This window comes from Hemiscyllium ocellatum, chromosome 26 (genome assembly GCF_020745735.1).
Source record: "Hemiscyllium ocellatum isolate sHemOce1 chromosome 26, sHemOce1.pat.X.cur, whole genome shotgun sequence".
Classification (NCBI taxonomy): domain Eukaryota; kingdom Metazoa; phylum Chordata; class Chondrichthyes; order Orectolobiformes; family Hemiscylliidae; genus Hemiscyllium; species Hemiscyllium ocellatum.
This window is the reverse complement of record NC_083426.1, coordinates 30,463,728-30,490,522: the sequence shown is the minus strand read 5'-3', so window position 1 is coordinate 30,490,522 and position 26,795 is coordinate 30,463,728. Positions and strand designations below refer to the sequence as shown.

Here is a 26,795-nt window from a genome sequence, read left to right as displayed (position 1 = left end):
TTTTCTGCAATGCTATTAACTGGTAAATTGATGTTAGTGAATGCTACTTGTGGTTTTCTCAGTGCTGGCTCTGGTACTGTTCAAACATATATACAGACATTTCAACATATAATTTAGGAGTAGGACAGAACTCAGTCCATCACACAAACCAGCCTTCCATCCATTGACTCCATCTATACTTCACGCTGCCTCTGGAAAGTAACCAATATAATCAAAGACCCATCCCATCCTGATTATGCACTCTTCCACCTTCTTCCATCAGGCAGAAGATATAAAGATTTGAATACATGTACAAAAAAATTCAAGAACAGCTTCTTCCTGCTGTTTATTGGTCTTTTCAATGGACGTCTCAAATGTTAATTCTGATTTCTCACTCTGGACCTTCTCTGCAGCTGTACTGCTGTATTCTGCACTTGTTCTGCTCCCCTGACTTACTTTGTATGGTACAAGCTGCCTGTATAGTACACAAAACAACACTTTTCATTGTATCTCAATACATGTGACAAAAATAAATCAATCAAATCGATCAATCAATCTCTTGACTCTGCTCATCATTTCACATGGCTGCTCTGATTTTGGTCTCTATGTTCCTGTCTGTCACCATACTCTTTAACTTCTTTTTCAGTCAAGTATACATCTAAGTGAGCCTAAAAAATATTCAATGACGTTACCTTTTAGGAAAAGCAATTCTGTAGGAAAGACAGTTCCGTAAATTAGAACCTTCTGAGAGAGAAAAAAAATCCCTTGATATTTACTTAACTGGGCGACCTTTTTTTTAAACACTTCTGTCTAGTTCTACTTTCTTTGAACCTGAAGTTCTTGTTTCCTTCATTCTGGGAATGCATTCTATGCTGAAAACTGGAAGTGAGAAATTTATGGTCCAATGATAGGTTAAGAAGTTATGCCCACAGGATTTTTAGTCTGTCCCTGGAGTAGTACAAACTGAATGCAAACCATTGAACATGATCAATGAAAGGAGAGGGCCAATGTAAATTAGAAAGCAGGGTAGTTGATTGGGGGAGGGGGACACGGTGAGTGCAGTTATGATCTGTGGGGTCTAGAACAGAAAGGAAACATACTGTCTCTGAATAGCAACAGTAGTTTCAAAGAAAACATGGATCCATACAGAATCTGCAGGGGCTACTACTTTCCAGAACTGAAGTGGGACCAGAAGGGGAGAGGACTTCTGAAAACTAGAAGGGATGCTGGAGGGGTAGAAAGCCTCTGTGCAAGGGGCAGCATGTGTTCAAAAATTTTGTAAAACAAAGGAAACAGAAGCAATAGTAATCTATTCTCCCCTCTTGGCCTGTTTAACTAGATCATACCTGATCTTCTACCTCATTGCCCTTTTCTTGAACTACTGCTTGATATCATTAACAACTAGAAATCTGTTGACCTCCATCTTGAACATATTCAATAATTAAGGCACCAAGGCCCTTTAGGATAGAGAATCCCATCACAATCTGGGTGAAGACATTTCTCTTCAACTCAGGTCAAAATGACCAAGCACTTATTCTAAGACTCTGACTCCAAGTTCTAGACAGCCCAGACAGAAGAAATAGTATTTCTTCATCTACCCTGCAATCCTCTTTTTGACAGCATGTACCTAATCCCCACATCTCCATAGGATTCAAGAAGGCAACTCACAACCACCTTCTAATGGGTAACCAAGGAAAGGGAATATGTCAGTGAATAAACAAAACTTCTTAGGCCCTATAGAATTTTGTTTGCTTCAATGCTTCTGAACTCGAGAATATAGGCCTAGTTCCCTCAACTTTTCCTCACAGGACAGTACCACCATCCCCAGGATGAGGTTGACTAATCATTGTTACAGTCCCGGTATGGCAAATCTTTCCTTCCTTCAGTAATGGGGCAAAGTTATTTATCATATAGAAGCAATGATTAAGTTGATGTGCTGAAAATTTATTAAACCAAAAATACCATAGCCTTTCCCACTGATCATTCCTGATGAAGGGCTCTGGCCGGAAACGTCGAATTTCCTGTTCCTTGGATGCTGCCAAACCTGCTGTGCTTTAACCAGCAACACATTTTCAGCCTTTCCCACTGATGCTCATCCAACCCCACAAATGTATTAGATCACACTAACAGTGAAGTTACAAATGTTTAAAGTTAAGCAGCATCTACCAAATTTGATTTGAGTATTTTCTGGGATGCAGACGTGGTGAGAGTGACAGTAATTAAAAGGAAATGTGCCAATTCTACATTTGCTGCTTACAGCCCTAGTGTATTAGGGCTGTCACAAATGTGACAGTCACATTTTTTTCACTTAGCTGTCTCCATGCTTTGTTGGGAAAGATAGCCCAAATCGTTGGCAGTTTTGTACAATTACCCCATTTACATGCCATTTGGACAGATACGTGGATAGAGAAGGTTCAGTGGGACGTGGGCCAAATGCAGGCAAACAAGACTAGTTCAGTTTAGAAAACCTGGTCGACCTGTACGGGTTGAGCCGAATGGTCTGTTTCCGTGCTGTATGACTCCATATTGTAGCTACCAGCCCTATTAAGAACTGATTGTTTGAGGCCCTCAGAGTTTGAGAATGACAGTAGAGGCTTTTGTGTCACACGATCCTGACTTAGGTTTGAAACCAGGGTGAAAGGGGCAAGCGTACTGAAAACATTTCTAGATACAAAGCGGGTCATTTTTTTAAAAAAACTGTCACTCACCTGTTTTTCCTCTCCGGACTACATGTGTGCCGCCTTGAGCCTGTGTCTGTTGGTGAATGCATGCTTAACTCCTTGGAAGGACTTGGTGGTTTGGGCGACGCTTCTGTACCTGATTCTAGCATCCCCTTCTTCATCCCCTCCGGAGGGACAGGCCTGTTTTCGAACTTAAGTGGTGGTGCATTTGACTGTTTTGGCCGCAAACTGGACCCACTCACCACATATGACCCTTCGGGCAACATCTGGAGATCTTGCAAGTCTTCCAGCCCAGCGCCTTCCCCTTGGCTCAACGCCCTGCCTCCTGATGGTGAGGAATCTGGCACAGATCTGGACATGGACAGCTCTTGCCAGTTTTCCAAGGCTAGGTCTTGCATCTCGGAATACCTCCCCTCTTCGTTTGGCAGCAGGTATTTCCGTTTGTTGGGGTTGTGGAAGACAATGGGGAATATCTGAAACATTTTATCAATCGCTGGTACCGTTTTGAATTGAGCGAGTATTCGGCGGCAGTTGGTGACTGCAATTGTCAGAATTCGGTGAACCGTTGGGGAGCAAGTTCTCATTCCAGAACCAAGCCACCTAACAAGCTGCTTGGAGATCAGCTTTAAAAGTAAATAGAAGAATCGCTTAACCCCTTTGTTATGCAGCATCGTTGCTGAATTATCATTTATAGACGGACTTTTGGTGTTTGGTTCCATTTGAACTAGATAACACAGCAACAGAGAACAATGCAAGAGAAATCCCACAAAATCTGAACAAAAAAATAACAGGTGAGCCACATTTTAGAACAAAATGTCAAGAAAAGAATAAATTATTTTGTAAAATCCGATAACTCTGTCTTTCGATTTTGTCACCTTGATACTTTAAAAACGTACATTCAGTCAAATAGCTACCAATCACAAAGGAGTGGGAATCGAACAATAAATACTCAATCAAGTCGGTGCGGACTGGTTGGGCCGAAGGGCCTGTTTCCCTGCTGGAGGAAATCTAATCTAATCAAGTAAGGCGACATAAATAAAAATTATCACAAACTTGTTCAAAGAAGTAGATTTTAAGGAGTGTCTCAAAGGAGGAGAGAGAAAGTGATGAAGCAGAGATTAGAGAGAGGAAATTCCAGGGTTATAGATTTGAGACCTGAAATTCGCATAGTCAATGGCACATCAATAACAATCAGGATGCACAAGAAGCCAGATTTTGAACAGAAGAGATATCTCAGAGCGTTGTGTGACTGGAAGTAGTCACTGAGATTGTGGAGGGACAAAGTCATGGTCAGATTTGGAAACAATTTTAACTTGAGATGGTGTCCAAATAGGAGTCAATGTCGGTCAGCGAACACAAAAATGATGTGCAATGGTCATTCTAAATTGCGTATGGATTTGTGTGCTATACAGCAATCCAAAACCTATCAGGCATGTTGCTCACAAGTTGTCTCCTTTAAAATACAACATGTGTACTCTCCAGCATAACGAACTTAAAGTTGTTGCAGCAACAGAAAGGGATCACGGCTGGTGGGGTGGGGAAATAGGCCTTAGTACGAGTTAGGTGTTTTGGACCACCTCAAGTGGAAGATGCGCGACCAGCCAGAAGACACGAAAAATTCAAATGTATTAAGTTACACATGAAAAAATACGAAACATGAAGTCATAGATTTTTATAGCATTATATACTCATAATGTCCTTACAGGTTGCAAATATGATCTTATTCCAATCCCATATTCCAAAACTTGGTTTATATGTTTTGGCATTTCAAGAGTGCAATGAAATGCTTCAAATGCCTTGATAGTTCCTGCCTCAAATCTCCTTTTAGGTGATGTGTTTCAGGTATCCACCACACTCTGGGTGAAATAAAAATCATCAAATCTCCTCAGCCTTCTCCGCTGGATGGAAAACAATCTCAGCCTATTTAGAATCATCATAGCTGAAAAAGAAGCTGTACTTGATATCGAAACCACAGTGTTATATTTAATTTTAATTCACCTAGAGAAGTATCGCATCTTTTTTTGCAAAATTAATGTAATCTTTTCCACAATAAAGAATAGAATAAGAAAAGAAAAACTTCTACATTTACAATCAACGGAACACGTGAGCCCTACATTTAAGGAAGACACAATTATACACAAAAATTGGTTTGCTCTTTGTCTTCACACACATTGGTCTTACAGATTGATGGGGGAGGGGACCCGCTGCGCCCCCTCCAGACTCTGAGCGTTCATTGATGGAAACAGCGCACAGACATTGTCTACCAAACCTGCTTGACGAGGGGGAAAGCGGGCGGGGCTGCGGCACGTCGCGGAAGTGATTGGTGAACGGGACGCGATCCTGGTCACCGATTGGCTGCGGCTGGACAGAGGCCCCGCCCCCCAATCCCTCCGGCCCACCCGTTTGTGCAGCAGGTTCGGTTGAGGAGGCGCGGTGCGGCTAAGATGGCGGCGGCGGTGGTGGCAGCAGGAGGAGTCGTGGAGGTGGCGATGATGATGGCGACCGTAGTGTCGGCGGCGGCGCTGGTGTCGGAGAGAGTGGCTGTGGCAATATGAAGCGAGGTGGTCCCGGTGGCTGAGGATCGGTCTTCCTTCGTCGTTCAACACACAAAAAAAATTATAATCTGCAGCCGAGGGAGGCCTCTGCTTCTCTGCTCATGCGAAGTTTTTTTCTTTCGGGGGAGGGAAGGAAACACAGTGTAGAATTGAAACAAGACAGTTTACTGAAATAACATAAATGATGAAATTAAAGCAAAACCAGACTCGGACTTACGATGGGGACGGGTACAAGAAGCGAGCGGCCTGTTTGTGCTTCAGAAACGAGAGTGAAGAGGAGGTAAGAGGTTCTGGGACCTGGTTTGTGCGGCGTTGCTGCGGGGAGACAGAAAGAGAGAGAGTGTCTCCCCAGGGCCCAGCACGTCTGCTCTCCACCTCGGCCTGATCCTGGGCAGGGGCATGCCCCTCTGCTGGGGGAAAAAAAGGCCTTGCTTATTGTTCTCTCCGAAATTCTTCCTGCTTGAGCATTTCATTTGATTTCACATTCCGTGATCGATCACTCCAAGGGGTTGGGGAAGGGAGGGTTGGGGTTTTTTTTTTGTTTTTGGAGTGATGCCACATGCACTTTTTTGCTTTGTGCTAAAATTAACGGTAACGCCACCCCGTCCGACGTTTTAATGAATTGGGTTAACAGTGAAGGCATTTTCTCTCTCTCACCTTCAGCCAGACAGAGAGGATCGTGGACTCGTGAGAATCGCGCGTCTGTCCAGTTCGCTGAGACACTTTTTTTTAGTGTCATGAGGCTGCAGAGCCTCCACACTTTTTTTATGGTCGGAATTTTCGCATTTGTCGTCGCAGGCGTATGTGAAAAAAGATCCTTCCCTTTCCAGCTGCTCTGACTAGTTACAAGTACATTTGTTTTAAAAGTAAATGAAAATGCAAATCCTTTGAACAGTAATTTGTGCTTATAGCGTAGAACACAGTGTTTTCTTGTTGCAAATTGTCTATTGCAACCAGGATTGACTTTTTTAAAAAGGCAGGAGGGCTGGCAGCTTTGCGAGCAGGAAGGTAAAGAAGAAAATTGTTTTATACCGACAAAGATTTTAACAAAAGTATTACAGTTCACCATTTTGAAACTATATCCGAAATCCAATGTTTATAACATATATGGTACGTAGCTAAGATCTCAGTAATATTTGAAAAGTTAAAATGATCTAAGGTGTGAGTGTTTGCAAAGACATTCAGCGTCTATCTACGTTTCTTAAGTGATCTGTGTTCTTGAAATGTTACATTTTACAATTTAGTTTTCAACTTGCCTTGGCTTTGTGTGTGAAAGCATCATGATTATTAAAGTCACCCTCGATTAAACTAGGTGAATGAACATTCTCGTTTGCATCTCCAATAACGCAGAGAAATTTTTTCTTGACCACTTTTTTGGGAAGGAATAAAAGATTACTTGGGGATGTGTTGACGGGTGGATTGTAAATTGCATGAGATTTACTTAGTTTGAGCATCATACATCTTAAAGTTGTATGATTTATTTCAATTTATATAAATGTGTCAAAACTGGTGCTCTTTGCATTGAGTAGTGAGTTGCTGTGTTTAATGCTTTTTGTTTAAAGGTTAATGTCAGCTGTGTATAATTGTACCTGAGCCCAGGTTTCCTTTTACCTGGCTGAAATGATAATCTGTGAGACTAATTTTAGTTGAATTTCAGTGCAAGTCATTCTTCCTGCCTGGCTTCTGTAATTTAATTCCTATATTCAGAAGGTGCTTGTATCAGAAGATTATTTGACAATTTGTAGAATGCAGGAAATAGGCAAATTTCATACAAATAATTTGATTCGAATAAACATTTGAATGTCTTGATTTTAATTTGTGACACTGTTCAATTGAGAAAAATCTATTTGAATTTCAAATGGAATTTATTCTATGCTTAATCTTTGTATGGCTGTGTTGATTTTGTAATTGCTGACTCTTTGGTAGTGCTACCAATTTCATTTTTGGAAGTTGAAGATTTTGTGAAAACATTTGTCCATGTGATATTTGGCCGTGGATGTCAAGAAGAACTCTTAAGACTTCTTCTTGCTTAAGAACAATTTATGAACAGTGAAATCAAGCACTGAATTGCTTCTTACTTTCTGGACACTTGTAAATAAATATTAGTTTGGGCTTGCACTCTAGAACTCTACCTGTATAATTTGCTTATGGTTCAATGTGATCAGGATAGAGTGCTGGCAAAACTTGCAATATCTATCGTAGCATACATTATCTCGTTTGTAAAATGTGTAAGAGCAAGTTTGTTTACTTGAAGAAGCTGTTTATGAATTGTGGCATTAAATGTTGGGTAAGAGCCTGAGCGGAAACCGTAATTTGCCAATATTAGGTGTTAAATTTATATGGGAAATATGGAAAGGTTTTTTTTTAAAATGAGTGAATCATTTTTCTCAATAGTTTCAGCTGATGCCAGTAAACCTAAACTACAGTATAGTAGCTCACTGACAACAGTAGAGTTAATAAGAAATAGAAGGTTTTGAAGCAGTGTAGCCTGAAAATGTTTGATAATACAACCTAGCAACAAGTAATTACAGTAATTATCAACCAAGTTTAAGATCTGCAAATTATTATTGGTTCTTGTGTTTTCTATTGTGATATTGCGATGCTTGCGTTTATGGGCATTTTAAAACTGTTCTTCCTCTTCCCAATACCATTTTTTTTATTTCCCTGGGCTAAGTAATCTGCTGTTGAGCATGCTCATCTATCTCTAGTTTGACCTTACTTTCCAAGCCACCCTGAAATTAATGTGAGGATGTGCCATTTAGCAATGAAAACTGTGGAGTTGTGGTTAATAGAATGACAATACTTGTACTCAAATTCCTCTGCTCCAGAAAATTCCAGAGATATAGGGCAGCAAAGTGGAGACTGCACAACTGGCTGTCCAATACAATAAAATGTTGTGGTTCTGTTCGCCGAGCTGGAAGTTTTTGTTGCAAACGTTTCGTCCCCTGGCTAGGCGACATCATCAGTGCTTTGGAGCCTCCTGTGAAGCGTTTCTTTGATGTTTCTTCCAGTAGTTATAGTGGTCTGTCCTTGCCGCTTCCTGTTGTCAGTTTCAGCTGTCCGCTGTAGTGGTTGGTATATTGGGTCCAGGTCGATGTGTTTGTTGATGGAGTTTGTGGATGAATGCCATGCCTCTGGGAATTCCCTGGCTGTTCTCTGTCTGGCTTGCCCTATGATAGTGGTGTTGTCCCAGTCGAATTCATGTTGCTTGTTGTCTGTGTGTGTGGCTACTAGGACAGCTGGTCGTGTCGTTTCGTGGCTAGTTGATGTTCATGTATGCGGATTGTTAGCTGTCTTCCTGTTTGTCCTATATAGTGTTTTGTGCAGTCCTTGCATGGTATTTTGTACACTACATTAGTTTTGCTCATGTTGGGTAATGTAGTGTACAAAATACCATGCAAGGACTGCACAAAACACTATATAGGATAAACAGGAAGACAGCTAACAATCCGCATACATGAACATCAACTAGCCACGAAACGACACGACCAGCTATCCCTAGTAGCCCCACACGCAGACAACAAGCAACATGAATTCGACTGGGACAACACCACTATCATAGGGCAAGCCAGACAGAGAACAGCCAGGGAATTCCCAGAGGCATGGCATTCATCCACAAACTCCATCAACAAACACATCGACCTGGACCCAATATACCAACCACTACAGCGGACAGCTGAAACTGACAACAGGAAGCGGCAAGGACTGACCACTATAAATACTGGAAGAAACATCAAAGAAGCGCTTCGCAGGAGGCTCCAAAGCACTGATGATGTCGCCTAGCCAGGGGACAAAACGTTTGCAACAAAAACTTCCAGCTCGGCGAACAGAACCATAACAACGAGCACCCGAGCTACAAATCTTCGCACAAACTTTGAATACAATAAAATCTCAATTTCTAGCAGTTTGCTTAAGCTTGTCATAAGCTTGCAACATTTAAGACAGAAAAAGTATTTTGAAATGTATGCATAAAAAAAATTAATTTATAACCAATTTCCAAATAAAATAAACCTCCCATTCAGTTTTCAACCCGCAATGAAAATATAACTTCATTATTTGTTGTCTTGAAAATCCTATTTATTTGGAGGTGGAAATCATTGTTTGTATTTTGAAATGGTCTGTATGAATGAGATGGTGTTGGGCTGTTGCTATATTGATTGGTGCCATTTCATTTAGTGTTTGATGGAAATGAAGTTAGTGAATACTTAATGTATTTAAGTTGAAGACAACTTGATTTAAACTTCAATCACGCACTTGTGAGCAAAATTTAGTGGTGAGTCTTTACAGTGCTCTTGTGGTTGAAAATCCTATAGTTGTGTTATATGTTTTTTTTTCATTCTATCCATTGCCAGTAATAATCCATAATGCTAAGCAAATACTCAATAATTTTGCTTCTGTATGTGGCTCATGTTTGGTGTGCAACATCCATAGGAAATTCATGTACTGTTTTTGTTGTGTCCAAACCAGTGACATTGCATTCCGCTGAGTAACTTGCTTGCTGTTTTTACAAGTGTTTTTTCCAGCAAGTCTCAGCAACTCTCACTTGTTTGGATAAATGGGACAAAAATTTAAAGTTAGGTTACAAACACAAGTTGCAAAATATATTTAAAGTGCATTGCTTGTTTTGATACTGTTGACTTTTGCCTTTATTCTTTCTGTGATCACAGATTTGTCTTGTTTTTCTTATTAGCAAAATGACTTTTGATATTACAGCATTGTGCCAGTTTAGAATTCTGGCAACAGTGCATTCAGGAATTTTCTATATAGATGCACTCTCTTCCTATTTCTGCATTGTCTGTTCTAGTGTTAGCTTCCTTTGGATGAGGATTAGGTCAGCATGCCCCAAGGGAAATTGGATATTGTGAAGTAGAGCTTCATTTATGCATTGAAAGTGGGATGTTGTCTTACCAGCTATTGGCAACTGAGCACTGCATGACTGAATGATGCTGCTTTCTAATATATAATAAGACTTTTTCTGCAATGGACTTCACAGGATTTTGCTGTGCTGCAAAACTTTATCATGGCAGAAGACGTTTTGTCTTGCCCAGTTTACTTCCATGTACCCAAAAATCTGTGGGTCGAGCATCGGCCTAGTCAGTCACAGGAAGACCCCATGACAAAAACTTACAACGCTGAGTAGATGTCATCCTCGAATCAAGAGACAACTGCCGTCGACACTTGTACTTCAGAAGTTGTACGAGGTACTGATTGTGGTATAAAATAACTGATTTTTTTTCACTTTTAAGTCTGCCTTGTTTCTCTCTTTTTTGAGTGGTGATGGGAGGGAGAGAGAAAGAAGTTAAAAGCTCTGAATTTCTATTGTATTTTGAGTAATTGTAAGTAAATCTTAAGGAGATATGTTAATGCTTCCCAACATTTTGGCTGTTACGTATTTTTCAGTAAATAAAGCATTAATTATTCAACTGAATGTCTGTTAATTAACACAGTTTGTACTGATTTTACTGCGTAAGAAGACCTAGTTTTTTTTCCCCTTTTTCAAACTTAGAAACATTCAATTTTCCTTGGTTGGAAGTGTTCTCGGAGTTTCACGTATACTGATAATCATGTGTGATGTAAGCCAAGCACTTGCCATTTTAAGATAAGTAATACATTCACAGTGCACATGTTGTGTTTGACTTATGATTGAAGTAAAAGGAAAATAGATTAGTTGCAGCTGTTCTGTGGGTTTTGTATGATAGAAAAGAAAGAATATGGTCAATTTTTATTATGAACTTACAGGTCGTTTTGCTTTAATGTGACAGTTTTCTTCCTCTGCAACCTCGCTCTACAGAAAATCGTGCTATGGGAAACCACTATAGAAAATTGCGTTGTAAAAGGTCGCTGTAGAAAATTGGTATACCTGTTCAGAAAGTTTACATTATCCAAGCAGCATTCACAATTTGTGTTAAAGGAATGTATATTATACCAGAGCGACCTATTTTCTGAACTGGTTCAGTGTAACATTCCGAGAATTAAACATAGTTTATTTAATCTAATGAAGCAAGCACATGCCTGTTTGAGGCAGATTAGTGTATTTACCATATCAACAGAATTGTCCTTCTGGCGATAGATTAAGAGATCCAGGAGGACCTCTTGCTGGTTGATCTGCGGCTAGTAAGTTTATATAAGCCAGGACCTAAATTTTGGAAGTAAACCACCTTTGAATAAAGTAAAAATGCTTTGTGGATTAAGAATTTTGTTAACTCATTTTTGTTATATCATCTGTTGGATTTGTTTCTGCTCCTGTGGAGCAGTGATTACACTGAGCCAAGTGACAACCTGAACTCATGCTGACTTGGGGAAAAGTTTACTTTGTGGAAAAGGTTCATATTGTGTATGAAGTGGAGTGAAATATAAAACATAGAAAAATCATTTTTTAAAGTATGAATAATATTTAGTCAGCAGTAGTTTGCATTATGAGAGGAAACTGAAGAGAAAATTACACTGACAAGAAACAGGCAAAAGAATTACATACTTCAGTTGAAATGGGAAGGCATTGTTTTGGGGTAGATTCCAATGGGGTAAAAATAATAGTGTGTGGCATGTTTAACAGTGGTGACAAAGAATATAGAAATTTAAAATTGTGTGTTTGGAAGAAGGGATAGTAACATTCTGATTTGTAAAAATACTGTAAGATTGAATTCGGATACGATTTAAATAAAAATTGTGACCATTTCTATAACATTTCCAAGATGACTACATGTTCACTACCTCTTAATGTGATTCTTAGCTCTTGTGCCATATTATTGTTTGACAAATCACCTCTAAGCTTGGTCATGTTTTTTTCTGATTGTTGCAATTGCTAAAATCAAATGTTTAGAGAGCCCACATTATATTTTAATCTACTGAGTCAGGTATATTGAATGCCATAAGGTATGTAGCATAATTAGTAATGTATAATTTGAACCTACAGTTCAATGTATTATAAACTACTGATTTAAGACCATTATGGGTTGAGCATTGATGTAGTTTGTATATATCAAGGTATTATAGAAACTAAATAATGGCACACTTGTGAAACCCAGTCTTCTACGTTCGTTTGTGAATATTGGAAACTGGAAAAAGAAACTTCTTTTTTATAATATCCTACAAAATGAAGAATTTTTTTTTTCTGAAAAACAATTGTTAGCATATGACACACATTTCTCTGAGCATCTTGCTTTCCTGGTTCTTGGGGAAGGGGAAAAAGTAAAAATGATGTGTTTTTGATGTTTTGGGAGCTGAGAATTCAGAATTCATGACTGAGGCTTTGGTCAGTATTTTGCTTTGGTTTATTCTCAATCCATTCTCTACCGCCCTCTGGTACTTCTAATTAAATTTTCTGCTTTATCTAGAGATATGACTTGGTCACAAATTTCCGTTTTCCTTCCTGGAATCTGCAGCTTCTTTTCTTGCAGGATTTAAATCATAATGAAGTTGGAAATAAACACCTGTTGCTGTGACATGTTTGATCACATGAAACAAGGGTGCATTTCCTCAACTGTCCATCTTCGTAAGATTACAATTCCATTATCTGTTAGGTACCTATCTTAACATAGTTAGCCCAGATGTAGCAATTACTCTGTATCTTCATGTTGCACAGAGGTCAATCAAGACTCCAGGATCTATATCGATTGCTTTTCTTAAACAAATGCTGTCCTTTGTAATCTTCATTCACAGGAAATATCCATGAACACATAAATGATTTTAGAATAACTTGATGGATCTAGTCTGAAACAAAAGTAGACTTTTCTAGTCGCTGGAAAGAGTGGAAAATTGGGCAATTATTTTCTGTAGCAGTGCATATCCCAACCTCCCCATCAAGCCAGCAGATAAAGGGACGCAGTGGTAGTCTGGTGCACTGACCTCTACACCACTGAAGCCAAACGCCAACTCGAGGACATCTCATCCTACCGCCCCCTCGATCATGACCCCACCCCCCCATCACCAAACCATCGTCTACCAGACGATACAGAACCTCATCACCTCAGGAGATCTCCCACCCACAGCTTCCAACCTCATAGTCCAGGAACCCCACACTGCCCAGTTCTACCTCGTTCCCAAGATCCACAAGCCTGACCACCCTGGCCGAACCACTGTCTCAGCATGTTCCTGCCCCACTGAACTCATTTTTAACTACCTCAACACTGTCCTATCCCCCCTAGTCCAGGAACTCCCCACATACGTTTGAGACACCACCCACGTCCTCCACCTCCTCCAAAACTTCCGTTTCCCTGGCCCCCAGTGCCTCATCTTCACCATGGATATCCAATCCCTCTACATCTCCATCCGCCATGACCAAGGCCTCCAATTCCTCTGTTTCTTCCTCTCCCAACGTCCCCAACGGTACTCTTCCACCGACACACTCATTCGTTTGGCCAAACTGGTCCTCACTCTTAACAATTTCTCCCTTGAATCCTCCCGCTTCCTTCCTACCAAAGGGGTAGCCATGGGCATCCGTATGGGCTCCAGTTATGCCTGTCTCTTTGTTAGCTACGTAGAACAGTCGAACTTCCGTAATTTCACCGGCACCACTCCCCACTTCTTTCCTCCACTACATTGATGACTGCATTGGCGCCACCTTGTGCTCCCGCGAGGAGGTTGAGCAATTCATCAACTTCACCAACACATTCCACCTGGACCTCTCCATCTCCATTAATGGCAACTGACTTGACACCGACATTCTTTTTACAAACCCACCAACTCCCACAGCTACCTGGATTACACCTCTGCTCACCCTACCTCCTGCAAAAATGCCATCCCATATTCCCAATTCCTCCACCTCTGCCGTATCTGCTCCCAGGAGGATCAGTTCCACCACAGAACACACCAGATGGCCGCCTCCTTTTAGAGACCGCAATTTCCCTTCCCACATGGTTAAAGATGCCCTCCAACGCATCTCATCCACATCCCGCACATCTGCCCTCAGACCCCACCTCTTCAACAGTAACAAGGACAGAACGCCCCTGGTGCTCACCTTACACCCTACCAATCTTCGCATAAACCAAATCATCCTCCGACATTTCTGCCACCTCCAAACGGACTCCACCACCAATGATATATTTCCCTCTCCACCCCTTTCCGCCTTCTGCAAAGACCGTTCCCTCCGTGACTACCTGGTCAGGTCCATGCCCCCCCCCTACAACCCACCCTCCCATCCTGGCACCTTCCCCTGCACCGCAGGAATAGCAAAAACTGCGCCCACACCTCCTCCCTCACCTCCATCCAAGGCCATAAAGGAGCCTTCTACATCCATCAAAGTTTTACCTGCACATCCACCAATATCATTTATTGTGTCTGTTGCTCCCAATGCGGTCTCCTCTACATTGGGGAGACTAGACGTTTCCTAGCAGAGCATTTTAGGGAACATCTCTGGGACACCCGCACCAATCAACCCCACTGCCCTGTGGCCAAACATTTAAACTCGCCCTCCCACTCTGCTGAGGACATGGAGGTCCTGGGCCTCCTTCACCACCACTCCCTCACCACCAGACGTCTGGAGGAAGAACGCCTCATCTTCCGCCTCGGAACACTTCAACCCCAGGGCATCAATGTGGACTTCAACAGTTTCCTCATTTCCCCTTCCCCCACCTCACCCCAATTCCAAACTTCCAGCTCAGCACTGTCCCCATGACTTGTCTTACCTGCCTATCTTCTTTTCCACCTGTCCACTCCACCCTACCCCCTGACCTATCACCTTCATCTCCTCCCCCACTCGCCTATTGTACTCCATGCTACTTTCATCCCATCCCCACCCTCCTCTCACTTATCTCTCCACCCTTCAGGCTTGCTGCCTGTATTCCTGATGAAGGGCTTTTGCCTGAAACGTCGATTTTACTGCTCCTTGGATGCTGCCTGAACTGCTGTGCTTTTCCAGCACCCCTCTAATCTAGACTCTGGTTTCCAGCATCTGCGGTCATTGTTTTTACCCATATCATATTGTCTGCCATTTGATATACAATTTTCTTTGTGTGAAAAGTTGTTGAACTTCAAACAGGTAATGTTGCAACCAAGAAACCAGCAGCTGAGCCTTGAATGAACGAACACTTTTCATGTTTATATAGTACCTTTTGATATAGTAAACTGTTGCACCTCATTTCACAGGAGTATTATTGAAGAATATTTGATAGGATCATAAAATAAGGTTTTGGGGCAAATGCCAAAAAACTTGGTTATAGAAAGAGGGTTAGACAGTTTTTAATTTGGGGGCCAGAGGTAACGTTTCGCAGCAATTAACCCATATCATGATGATAAAAGGATTCTTATGGACTGAAATAAACAAGTTTAACTTTGTTTGTAATACTGGAGAAAAATAGCAACGGCATGCTGTTTATCACATTTCAATGGTGAGCCTGGAAGGTAGATACTGCTGCTAAAAAGGTGTTGGCAGCACAGAGTAATCTTTGCTTGAAGTTTCAGAATGATTTGCATATAAACAGTAGTGCTTGACTGTATTATTGCTGCAGATTTGAGGTTTGATCATTTTAAAATTCACCATAAAAATTGCAAAATGTTTCTGAACTGCAAGGATCTGGGCATTTGGAGAGACTTTGCACCATATGTGTCAGTTCATAATTTCACATCTGTCAAGTGTTGTAAGTGACATTGAAGCTTGGCAATTTAAAAAAAACACAAGGGGCTTCAGATTTTGAATGTATTTGAGCAGAGTATGGCCTGAAATTTCTCAGCCAAATGCTTTGAAATCTGTTTTCAATCATATTAAGTAAATTTGTAGTCCTTAAATTGACAACATCTTGTTTGCTTTAACTCAATGTGCTGTAAGTGTGCTTTCTATACTGTATTTGTGCATCGTCTACGTATGGCCAAAAATTGCTTGTCACCAAAATCACTTTGAACATCTGTTTGCTTGCAGTTGCTTGGAAGTCTGGAGGGTATTTATAGATGCATGGTGAAATCTCTAGAAGGTGAGAAGTCTGCAGTGAGTGTTAATCAGACCAGGCGTACTATGTTAAATGTCCAGGGAAGTTTGAAATACAATATCTAAGCAACTAGGCCCCTTGCAACTAGTGAAGTTTGCTTTTATTTTCTCATGTTAGGAACTGGAAGTATGTCAAATTTAGGTAACAACAGTTTAGCTTTCTTTTGCATCTTACTTACAAACAACAGCATAAGAACAGGCCCTTTAACCCACCAAAACTCTGCTGATAGATTACCTCTTTCCAAATTGAAAACTTTTACCTCCAGGCATGTCCTTGTATTCTCTGCCTATTCATGCATCTGTCAACATGCCTTTTAAACCTGCTTAAAATGTCTTACTATTATATCTGTTTTCACCACCACCTCTGGCAATGTATTCCAGGCACTTTCTAGCATCTGTTTAGAAAAACCTGTCTCTTTCATCTCCTTTGAACATCCCCATTTTTATCTTAAACTTACCTCCTCTAGTAATTGACATTTCTCCCCTGGGAAAAGAACTCTGACGTATCCATTCTATCTATGCCTGTCATAATTTTGTAAACCCCTCGGGTCACCCCTCAGCCTCCAATGGTGCAAATGTAAAGGTATTGAGTTTAGCCAATCTCGGCTAATATCCTCTAAACCAGGCAGAATCCTGGTGAACATTTTCTATATCTTCTCCAAAGCTTCCACATCCTTCTGATAATGTATTATCTGGAGCTGTACACAGTATTCCAAATGTTGCCTGACTACAGTTCTATACAGCTGCAAAATGACTTGGCAATTTTTGTACTCTGTGCCTCAACTGATGAAGACAAGCATAGCACATGCTTTCTTGACCACCTTATTCACTGGTGTTGCCACTTTTAGCGATCTGTGCACCTGTATACCTAGATCCCTCTGTGTGTTAGTGCTTCTAAGGGATTCTGCCATTTACTGTTTACTTCCCTCTGAGTTTTGGGGGGTATAATGCATCACCTCATGTTTGTCCAAATGAAATTCCACCTGCCATTTCATCATCAAAGACTCCAGCCAACCCATTTCTTGCTGTGTATCTCTGGCAATCCTATTCACAGTCTGCAGCTTTCCCAACCTTTGTGGTGTTTGCAAACTTACTGGTCAGACCACCTACAATCTCCTTCAATCATTTATATTACAAACAACAGGAAGTCCCAGCACTGATTCCTGTGAAACTGCATTGGTCACACGAGCACCTTTTACTCAGAGAGTAGTAAGTGTATGGAATGCTTTGCCTGCAATGGTAGTAGATTTGCCAACTTTAAGTACATTTAAGTCGTCATTGGACAAGCACATGGACGTACATGGAATAATGTAGGTTAGATAGGCTTCAGATTGGTATGACAGGTTGGTGCAACATGAAGGGCTGAAGGGCCTGTACTGCACTGTTATGTTCTATGTTAAACTGCTACTCTGTCTGAACAAGCCAGTTCTGTATCTATTTCACCAGCTCACTGTGGATCCTATGTGACTTCACCTTTTGTGTCAGCCTGATATGAGAGACCTTATCAAAGGTCTGACTAAAATCCATGTAGACAACATCCATGGCTCTGCCCTCATCAATCATGATTGTCACTTCCTCAAAAACCTCAATCAAGTTTGTGAGGCACAGCCTCCCTTATACAAAGTTATGCTATCTGTTGCTAGTAAGCCCATATCTTGCTAATTGTGAATAAATCCTATCCCTAAGAATCTTCTCCAATAATTTCCCTAGCACTGATGTAATGCTCACTGACCTGTACATTCCTGGATTATTCCTATTGCCCTTCTTAGACAAAGGAACAGCAAGGTGGACTGGGACTTTGCCTGTGACTAAAGAAGATCCAAAGATTTCATACAAGGACCCAGCAATTCCTTTCTCATCTCCTTAGTATTCTGGGTTAGATCCCACGGGCAGCATGGTGGCTCAGTGGTTAGCACTGCTACCGCATAGCGCCAGAGATTAGTGTTTGATTCCAGCTTCGGGCCACCGCCTGTGTGGAGTTTGCACGTTCTCCCCGTATCTGCATGGATTTCCTCCGGGTGCTCAAATTTCCTCCAACAGTCCAAAAATGTGCAGTTTAGGTGAATTGCCCATAGTGTTCAGGGATGTGTAGGTCACAGGAAATGTAGCGAATGGGTCTGGGTGGGTTATTCTTTAGATGGTTGGTGTGGACATGTTGGGCCAAATGGCCTGTTTCCACACTGTAGGGATTCTGTGAATTCCATGAATCCTGGGGACTTTACTACCTTAATGTCTTTGAAAACACACAACACTTCATGTTTCTTAATATTGACACACCCTAAGTATCAATATACCTCTGTCAAGACATACCATACCCCATGTTTTTCTTCTTTGTGCAATAGTATTGCAAAGTTAAGGACCTCAAACATTTCCTCTAGCTCGATGTTCAAATTTCCTACTTTGCCCTGAAATGGTCCTACCCTTTCCCTTGCTCCCCTCTTGTTCCATTTATGCATTTAAAAAACTTGAGATTTTCCTTAATTCTGTTTGTCAGGATCATTTCTTTGCCCCTTTAAATCCTTTTAACTCCTTGTTTATGTTCTTTCCTGCTTTCTTTGTTTCTTAGGGTTCTGTCTTCAGTTTCCTCAACTTTACAGATGCTTCATTTTGCTTTCTGACTAAGCTCATGAGTTCTCTTGTCATCCAAGGATCCTGAATCTTGCCATCTTTTATCCTTCATTTTCACAGGAACATGCTGTTCCTGAGCTTTAATAAGCTGGCCTTTAAAAGGTACCTATGTGAAAGATGTGGATTTACCCTTAAACAACCGTCCCAGGTCTGCATTCCCAGTTTCTGTCTAATATTGTCATAGTTAGCCTTTGCCCAGTTCAGCTGAGGATGACTCTTTTGTATTTATCTTTAAGTTAAAACTTATATCATTATGAATACTATTCCTATAATGAGACAGTGCCCTTGAGAGGTGTTCTGTGTTGTTTCTCTTACAGAGGGGGTTTGCCACAGTTGGGTTGAAATGTCTCCTTCAGACATGCAGTTAATGATAGAGCTTTTGAAGTCTCATTGAGTGTCATTTTTAAAAATGAGATGAAAGAATTATGAGTGGGTGGGGTCAGGACTTCTCAGACCCTGGAAAGTTTTCAACTTTGCTTTCAGTTAGTTGAGAAGGTTTCTGTTGGCTGCTGCGGGTTGAGTTCCTGCCTGCCAGAACAAAGTCTCAGACAGCAAGACCTCCTCTTTAAAAAATCAAAAGGGGCAAATTGGTTCTTATGGAGAGAGGGGGAGAGAGAGAGAGAGAGTGACACAGCATGTGAGAATCATAACTGTTTTGCCAAGGGGTGTATTTATGGATGCTATCTGTATTGGCAAAGTTGATGATTAATGGTTAAATAATACATTATCTTGTTAAGTATTTAACTACAGTAAAGTTAGACCTTTTTAAATATTTTATCTGTTGTAAGAATAAAGTGTATTTTGATAAAAATTTAGTGATGGACCAGTTGGATCACATCTGGACTGTAGCACCTTATGCTTACCTTTTAAATAACTATAAAAATTGGTGACTAGACTATCTCCTTAGAACACTTTTTGTGGGGTAAAGGGATTGGGAGCGGAATCTGACCTGGTTCATAACTGTTACTGAAATGCTCCTGCATTGAAACTTCAGTCGTCTGGCTGGGCTCATGCCCTAATGTCAGGTCTGATATGGGCCTTTCCTAGTTGGCCTACTTTCCTAGTGCCTCATGGATGCATCTTCCCACTAATCTAAGCCCCCGCCACGAAGGAAGCTCCAGTCAATACTGGGGATATTTAAATGACCCACCACAACTCTGTTTCTACATTTTTCCATAATCTGCCCACATAGCTGTTCACCTATTGATCACTGATTGTTGGGAGGTCTGTAATACAATCTTGCAGAATTGCACTCTTCCTATTGCTGAGCTGTAGTCACATGGCCTTATTAGATCAGCCCTCCAAGGTGTCCTCCCTCAGTACAGCTGTGATATTCTCCCTAATCCATAAGGTAACTCCAACACCTCTTTTACATCCGTCTCTATCACGCCTGAAACATCTAAATCCAGGAACATTAACCTGCCAGTCTTGTCCCTCTCACAACCAAGTCTTTGTGACTGCTGAAATATCAGAGTTGTGTGCATTGAACCATGCTCTAAGTTAACCTGTCTTTCTTGTTACATTGTTAAAACCATTACGCTTCAGACAGCCAGTTCTCCCGCACCCCCCCTCTCTTTCCCCCCCCCCCCACACCCCCCCCCCATGTTAATAACTCCCTGTTGTTCTCCCTTTTTGGGTGGAATAGTTGCTTCACAGCACCAGGAACTCTGGTTTGATTCCAGCCTTGGGCAACTGTGTAGAGTTTGCACGTTCTTCCCGTGTCTGTGTGCTTCCTTGAGGTGCTCTGGTTATCTCTACAGTCGAAAGATGCGCAGGTTAGGTGCATTGGCCATGCTAACTTTCCCATAGATTCCAAGGATGTGCAATCTAAGTCGATTAGCCATGGGGAAATGCAGGATTTTAGAGTAGGGGTGGGCTGCTCTTCAAAGGGTTGATGTGGACTCATTGGGCTGAGTCCACACTGTAGGAATTTTATGATTCCATGATTCTTGACCTTACTAGTTTTAGTCTCTGACTCCTCCTTGGTCATTTCATTTGCCAATCTAGTACTGTGGTTCCCCAACCACTCTAGTGTCACTCAGGAGGGTTTACACTAGCAAACCTCCCTGTCAGGATTTTAGTGCCCCTCCACTTTAGATCAACCTTCCTGTTGTACAGATTCCACCTGCCCTGGAAGATATCCCAATGATCCACTTCTCAGAAGCCTCCTTTCTACACCAGCCTTTCAGCCACATATTTAATGATACTGTCATTTGGCATTTGGCTCAGGGAGTAACCCCTGCACTACCATCCTTCAACTTCGTACATAATTCCCTGAACTCACTTTACAGGACCCTAACACTCTACCTCCCTCTGTTATTGGTAGCAATGTGTGCAATGACCTCTGGCTGTTCATCTTCCACTTTGAGAATGTTATGTGCTTGCTCAGAGATATCCTTGACCATGGCGCGAAGAAGGCAAACATACCATCCTTGAGTCCCTTCTGTGGCCATGGAAATGCCTACCACTGCCCCTGACTGTGGAGTCCCCAATTACCACTACTGTATTGCTCTTTGGCCCTCCCTTCTGTATGACAGAGCAAAATATGGTGTCAGCATTTTAGCTGTTGCAGTTACCATTCTCTGATATGCTGCCGTGCCAATAATATGCAAAATGGTGTACATAAAACCTCAATCCAAAAATCAATTATCTGACCAAGATCTCAAGGTCCCAATGTAAACTGTATTATCTGAACATTCAATTATCCGAACATAGATTATCTGAACAAAATACCTCCCGCCCATGTCCTTTGGATAGTCAAGGTTGCCCTGTACTCGTTCGAGAACGGGATAGCTACAGGGGACTCCTGCACTGAATACCTGCTCATCCAGCAGCTACCCATCTGCTTGCGTGAATCTTGGGTGTGATCCCTCAAGCTCCTGCTTATGACACTTGCCACCACCAGCATTGCTCCTAAGTGTGTCCCACTGCAACTCTAACCTATCAGCGTGACCTGACAGAAGCTGTAGTTGGGCACACCTGAAGATGTAATTGTCGATGTTCAAACAATCTCAAATTTTCCACATTCGCCTGGAGAAATATACTGCCCCATTGACTGGCATTTTTATCCTCTGGCAACAATCTAATTAAAAATAAATTTCTATTAAAATTATTTTACAGCTTGTTATATGGTCTCTTGTGTTAGATTTTCACCGAAGAATAGTCAATAGACTTCTGTAAATATCAGTCTAGGTGCTATTCTAAATCCCAGTTCTGTACTACTCTACCGCTCGTCTAAATTCCACTGTTCTATTAATAATCAAAGCAATTTCAAACTAAATAATCTAACCCATTTGAATGTGTTGTTTGTCGAGACAGTAATTGATGAAAGGTTTAAATTCTTCACTTTCCAATAATTATAGTTAGTTTTGAAAAGTAGGAGCTGGGATAGCCAGGTTGCATTTTGCAAATTTCTACAATCTACAGTGTGATAATGATCAGTTAAACTGTTTTTTGATTGATTTTATAGAGACCAAGACACTGGACATAACTCTCTGCTCTTCCAAAGAGTTGACTGGGATCTTTTGCATCCGACTGAAAGGGCAGATGGTATCTTGATTAACTTTTCTATGCAACATTTCTTCAGTAGTACACCAAATTAAATTTCACTAGCTGCAAAACTTTAACTCTGCTTTCTCTGTACAGATGCTCCCAGACCTGCTGAGTTTCTCGAGCAATTTCTGTTTTGTTTCAGATCTCCAGCATCAGTTTTCTTTTTTAATGAAGCTTTTTGCTTGCTTTTTGGTTCATAGTTTGTAAGATCTATTTAATGGGATGAATCAAAGCCTAAGATTGGGGCTCCTGCACAAAATAGTGATTTCACAGGCAACCCATAAATTCATTAGTAGTTAATAGCTAATTTGACTGTCCATTAAAAGTTTGTCAGATTAAAGGTAAATAGGAGGAATGTTTTACAGATTAAAAACTAAAGGACGAATAGGAAATTAAAATCAAAAGACGATTAAGAGCTAAGTAACTGAAAAAGAGCTGCGGAGCCAAGCAATATACTGTACATGCATTATGTCAAGAGCTGGTAGACCCCATTATGGTTCATAATAAGCACATCTATAACAAGTGTCGGTTGTTTGAGGAAATCAAGTTCAGAGTTGATGAGCTGGAGTTAGCGTAGAGTACTGCTGCACATCAAGGACGGGAAGAACTCCTTGGGTGCTGTGTTTCAGGAGGCAGTCACACACCTTAAATTGACTACTTCTAATTTGGTCAGGAACAGGAGGGTGTAACTGTGAGCAAATCAAGTAGAGAGATCCAGAGGTAATGCTGCAGGAGCCTCAGCACCTGAGCTTATCTACAGGTTTGAGATTCTACTTCCCTGTGTGGATGAGAGCAGGGGCTGTCGGGAGGATGAGCAAAATAACCCATAGCACCATGGGAGCCATTCAAGAGGGTGGAGAAAAAAAGAAATGTAGTTGTAATTAGAGATAGTATGATCAGGGGAATAGACACTTCTTTGTGACCAGGAATGAAAATCCTGAAGGCTGTGTTCCTTGCTTGATGTTCGATTCAGGATATCTCATTTGGGCTGCTGCGGAACTTGGCGAAGAAGGGGCAAAATCCAGTTGCTTGGTCCATATAGGTACCCAAAATATAGATAAGAGATTCAGATGGGGGAATATGAGCAGTTAGGGTCTAATTTTAATTACTTTTTTGATTTGGCTTTTTATTGTTGGATTACTATGTGAGCCATGAGCTAATTGGCACAGGCTCAGCAACATTGAGGAGGTAAATGCATGGCAGGTTTGAATTTGCGGGACATTGACACCAGTACTGGGGAAAGAGGGAGTTGCTCTGAGACGGGCTCCCCCTGAATCATGCTAAGATGAAAGTCCTGATGAATTGAATAAATAGGCTTTAAAATAAATAGTTGAGGTTGGTTCAGTTGTATGAAAATTAGAAAATTATAAGATAAAAGAGAAGGTAGGATTGCAGTTTACTGATGCGATTGATTGTTAACCAGAATATAAAAAGAAGCAACTGAGTGTGAATGTCGTATTATACCAAGGAACCATAAAAATGAAGGGAAATTTGATAATTGGACAAACTTAAAGGCTATATATGTAAATATATGAACCATTTGGAATAAGGTAGATGATCTAATGGCGCAAATTGAGATAAATGAATATGATTTCAAAACCATTACAGAAACGTAGTTACAAGGAAATCAAAACTGGAACGTAACATTCAGGGATATTTGATAATGTAGTGTATAATGTAGTGTAGCAACATTATTAAAAGATGAAATGAGGATAGTTGTGAGAAATAGGCTCTGATGATCCATTTGAGCAGAGGTTTAAAAAAAACGGCAAGGGAAGTAAATCATTGAGAATAATGTCGGTACCTTCAAACAGTAGCTACTCTGTCAACAAGGTTATAAATCAATAAGTGGTAGGAACGTGTAAAAAGATCAGAGCAATAATTATGGATGACTTTAATCTTCAGGTTGATTAGGTTAGTCAAATTGGAAAGGGTAACTACGACAACAAATTCATAGTGCATTAGGGAGAAGGCCTTGTCATGGATCATGAGGCACGCTCAATAAATGACTTGGGAGTAAAAGGCCCTTCAGAAGCAAGGATCATGATGGAATTTAATTTTCAGTTTTAAAGTGAGAATCTTGGTCACAAATAACTCTATTTACCTTAAAGGAAATTATATTGAAATGACGATAGTCTGCTGAAACCTTCCTATTCATATACCAATCCAAATGCCTTTTAAATGTTTTAATTATAAAGTCTCCATTTCCTCTGGCAGCTCATTCCATACATGCATCACCCTCTGTGTGAAAGCATTGCCTCTTAGGTTTCTTTTAACTCTTGCCCTCTCACCTTTGCCCTCTAGTTTTGAACTCCCTCACTCCGGGGAAAAGATCTTGTCTATTTACCCTCTCCTTGCTCCTCATGATTTTATAAATGTCTATCAGGTCACTCTCCAGCCTTTAAAGCTCCAGGGAAAATAGCCCCAGCCTATTTAGCCTTTCCCTATTGCTCAAGCCAGTAAGGAGGAAATATTCTAAGAGAGGAAGAAAGCAACCATGGCTAACCAAGGAACGTTAAGGAGAGTATTAAGAGGAAAAGCAAGAAAGGAGGTAAAAGTCAGTGATTGCCCTGAAGATTTGGATAAATTTGGAATTGAGGAAAGGAGAACTAAAAAGGTAATAAAGGCAAAATAAAACGTGAGGGCTAGCTAGCAAGCAATATAAAAATTGAAAATGTAAGCTTTAAATATATAAAGAGGAAGAGTGGTCAAAATAACATAAGCCCATTAGGAAATGAATCTGGTGAGATGATTTTGGGGCACAAGGAAATGGCAGAAGAGTCAAACAAATATTTTGCATCAGTCTTTATGGTAAAGATAATTTCCAAATATCGCATTTAGTGCTAAAGAATGCTGGAGTGGAATGAAGTGCTATCACTAGAGATGGAGTGTTAGAGAAACTAATGGAGCTCAAGGCAGAAAAGTCTTCTGGCCTTGATGGCTTGCATCCGAGGATACTAAAAACAAGTACTACAGACATAGCATTGGTCGTAATTTTCCAAAAATCTTTGGATTCAGGGCAAGTACTAGAGGCTTAATCAGAGTGGACAGAGGGGAACCAGTTGATGTATTCTCTTGGACTTCCAGCAGGCATTCAACAAGATATCTCATAAAGAGTAAGTCAGTGTTGGAGTTAGTATATTGTTGTGAATAGAGAACTGGTTGATGACAGGAAACAGCAAATTGGGGCAAGGGGTTCTTTTTCAAGTTGGTGACCTGAGATCAGAAAATTTCCATAGAGGTCAACGCTAGGACCACAACTGTTTACAAGGTACACCATTGACTTGGAGAAAGGAAGTGAATGTGCAATAGCTAAATCTGCAGGTGACACAAAAATAGGTTGAAAAAGCAGGTTGTGAGGGGGATAGAAACAGTTTACAGAGATAATCGGTTAACTGATTGGCCAAAAACTGGCAAATGGAGTATAATGCAGGAAAATATAAAGTTCATGTTGGAAGGGAGAACAGCAGAATAGTTTTATTTTAATGGAGAAAACCTGCAAAAACTTGAAACACAAGGGGACTTAGGGGTACTTGTGTGTGAAACATAGACAGCTAACACACACCTGCAGCAGGTAATCGGGAAGGTTAACAGAATGTTGGTCCTTATTTCAAGGAGGTTAGAGTGCAAGTAAGGAAGTTTCACTGCTGTGTTGAGACCACATCTGGCATACTGTAAGCTCCTTTCATCCCTTTATTTAAGGAAATATTTCTTTTGGAGGCAGTTCAGAGAAGGTTCACTGGACTGATCGCCAATATGAAGGGATTGTCTTGTGAGCAAAGATTAAATCAATTAAACATTGGAGTTCAGCAGAATGAGAGGTGGTCTCATTGAGACAAAGGGTTCTTCAAGAGCTTCTCAGAGTAAATTCTGAGAGAATGGTTCTCTCACAGGAGAGTCTAGGACCAGAGAACCTTGTCTCAGAATAAAGGGGCGCAGTTTAAGATTGAGTTAAGGAGGAATTTCTTCTCTAAGAGTTGTCTTTGGAGCTCTTAGCCAAAGAATGCTACAAGGGCTGATTCCTTGACTATATTTAAGGCTAAAATAGACTCTTGATGAGTAGGGGAATGAACAGTTTGGGCAGGAAAGTGGATGTGAGGAGTATCGGTTCAGCCATGATCCTATTGAATGGTGCAGCAGGCTTGAATGATTGAAGGGCCTATTCCTGTTTCTATTTCTTACGATATTAGTCTTAATCAGTAGGGAGCTTGGCTGACAAATTTGTCTTGTAATAATGATGTAGATTTGCAAATATGTCAGTTCTGGAAATTATAGTTATCCAATTTGGACAATGTTGCTTATTCCTCTCATCGTGCAAGGAATTATGTGAAAGGTTGCATTGTTTGATCTGAGCAAGTTATTGACTTGTTATACTGGTTGAAAGCATCAATTTGTCTTAACATGTTAAACGTCAGTTGAGATAGATAAGAAAACAGGCTTCACGTTAGGAGAAAGTAAATGAATAATAAAGAAGGCTCATGC

General features: G+C 40.8%; 1 protein-coding gene across 1 annotated transcript in view; it reads left to right on the top strand.

Annotated features, from left to right (window-relative positions):
- The first annotated feature begins 5,076 nt into the window (after positions 1-5,076).
- LOC132828402 (diphosphoinositol polyphosphate phosphohydrolase 1) overlaps positions 5,077-26,795 on the top strand; it is an 80,250-nt gene continuing 58,531 nt past the window's right edge. Inside the window, exon 1 of the mRNA XM_060845470.1 lies at positions 5,077-5,495. Coding sequence (XP_060701453.1) covers positions 5,397-5,495 — 99 coding nt within the window. The 5' untranslated portion in view covers positions 5,077-5,396. The remainder of the gene's footprint in view (positions 5,496-26,795) is intronic.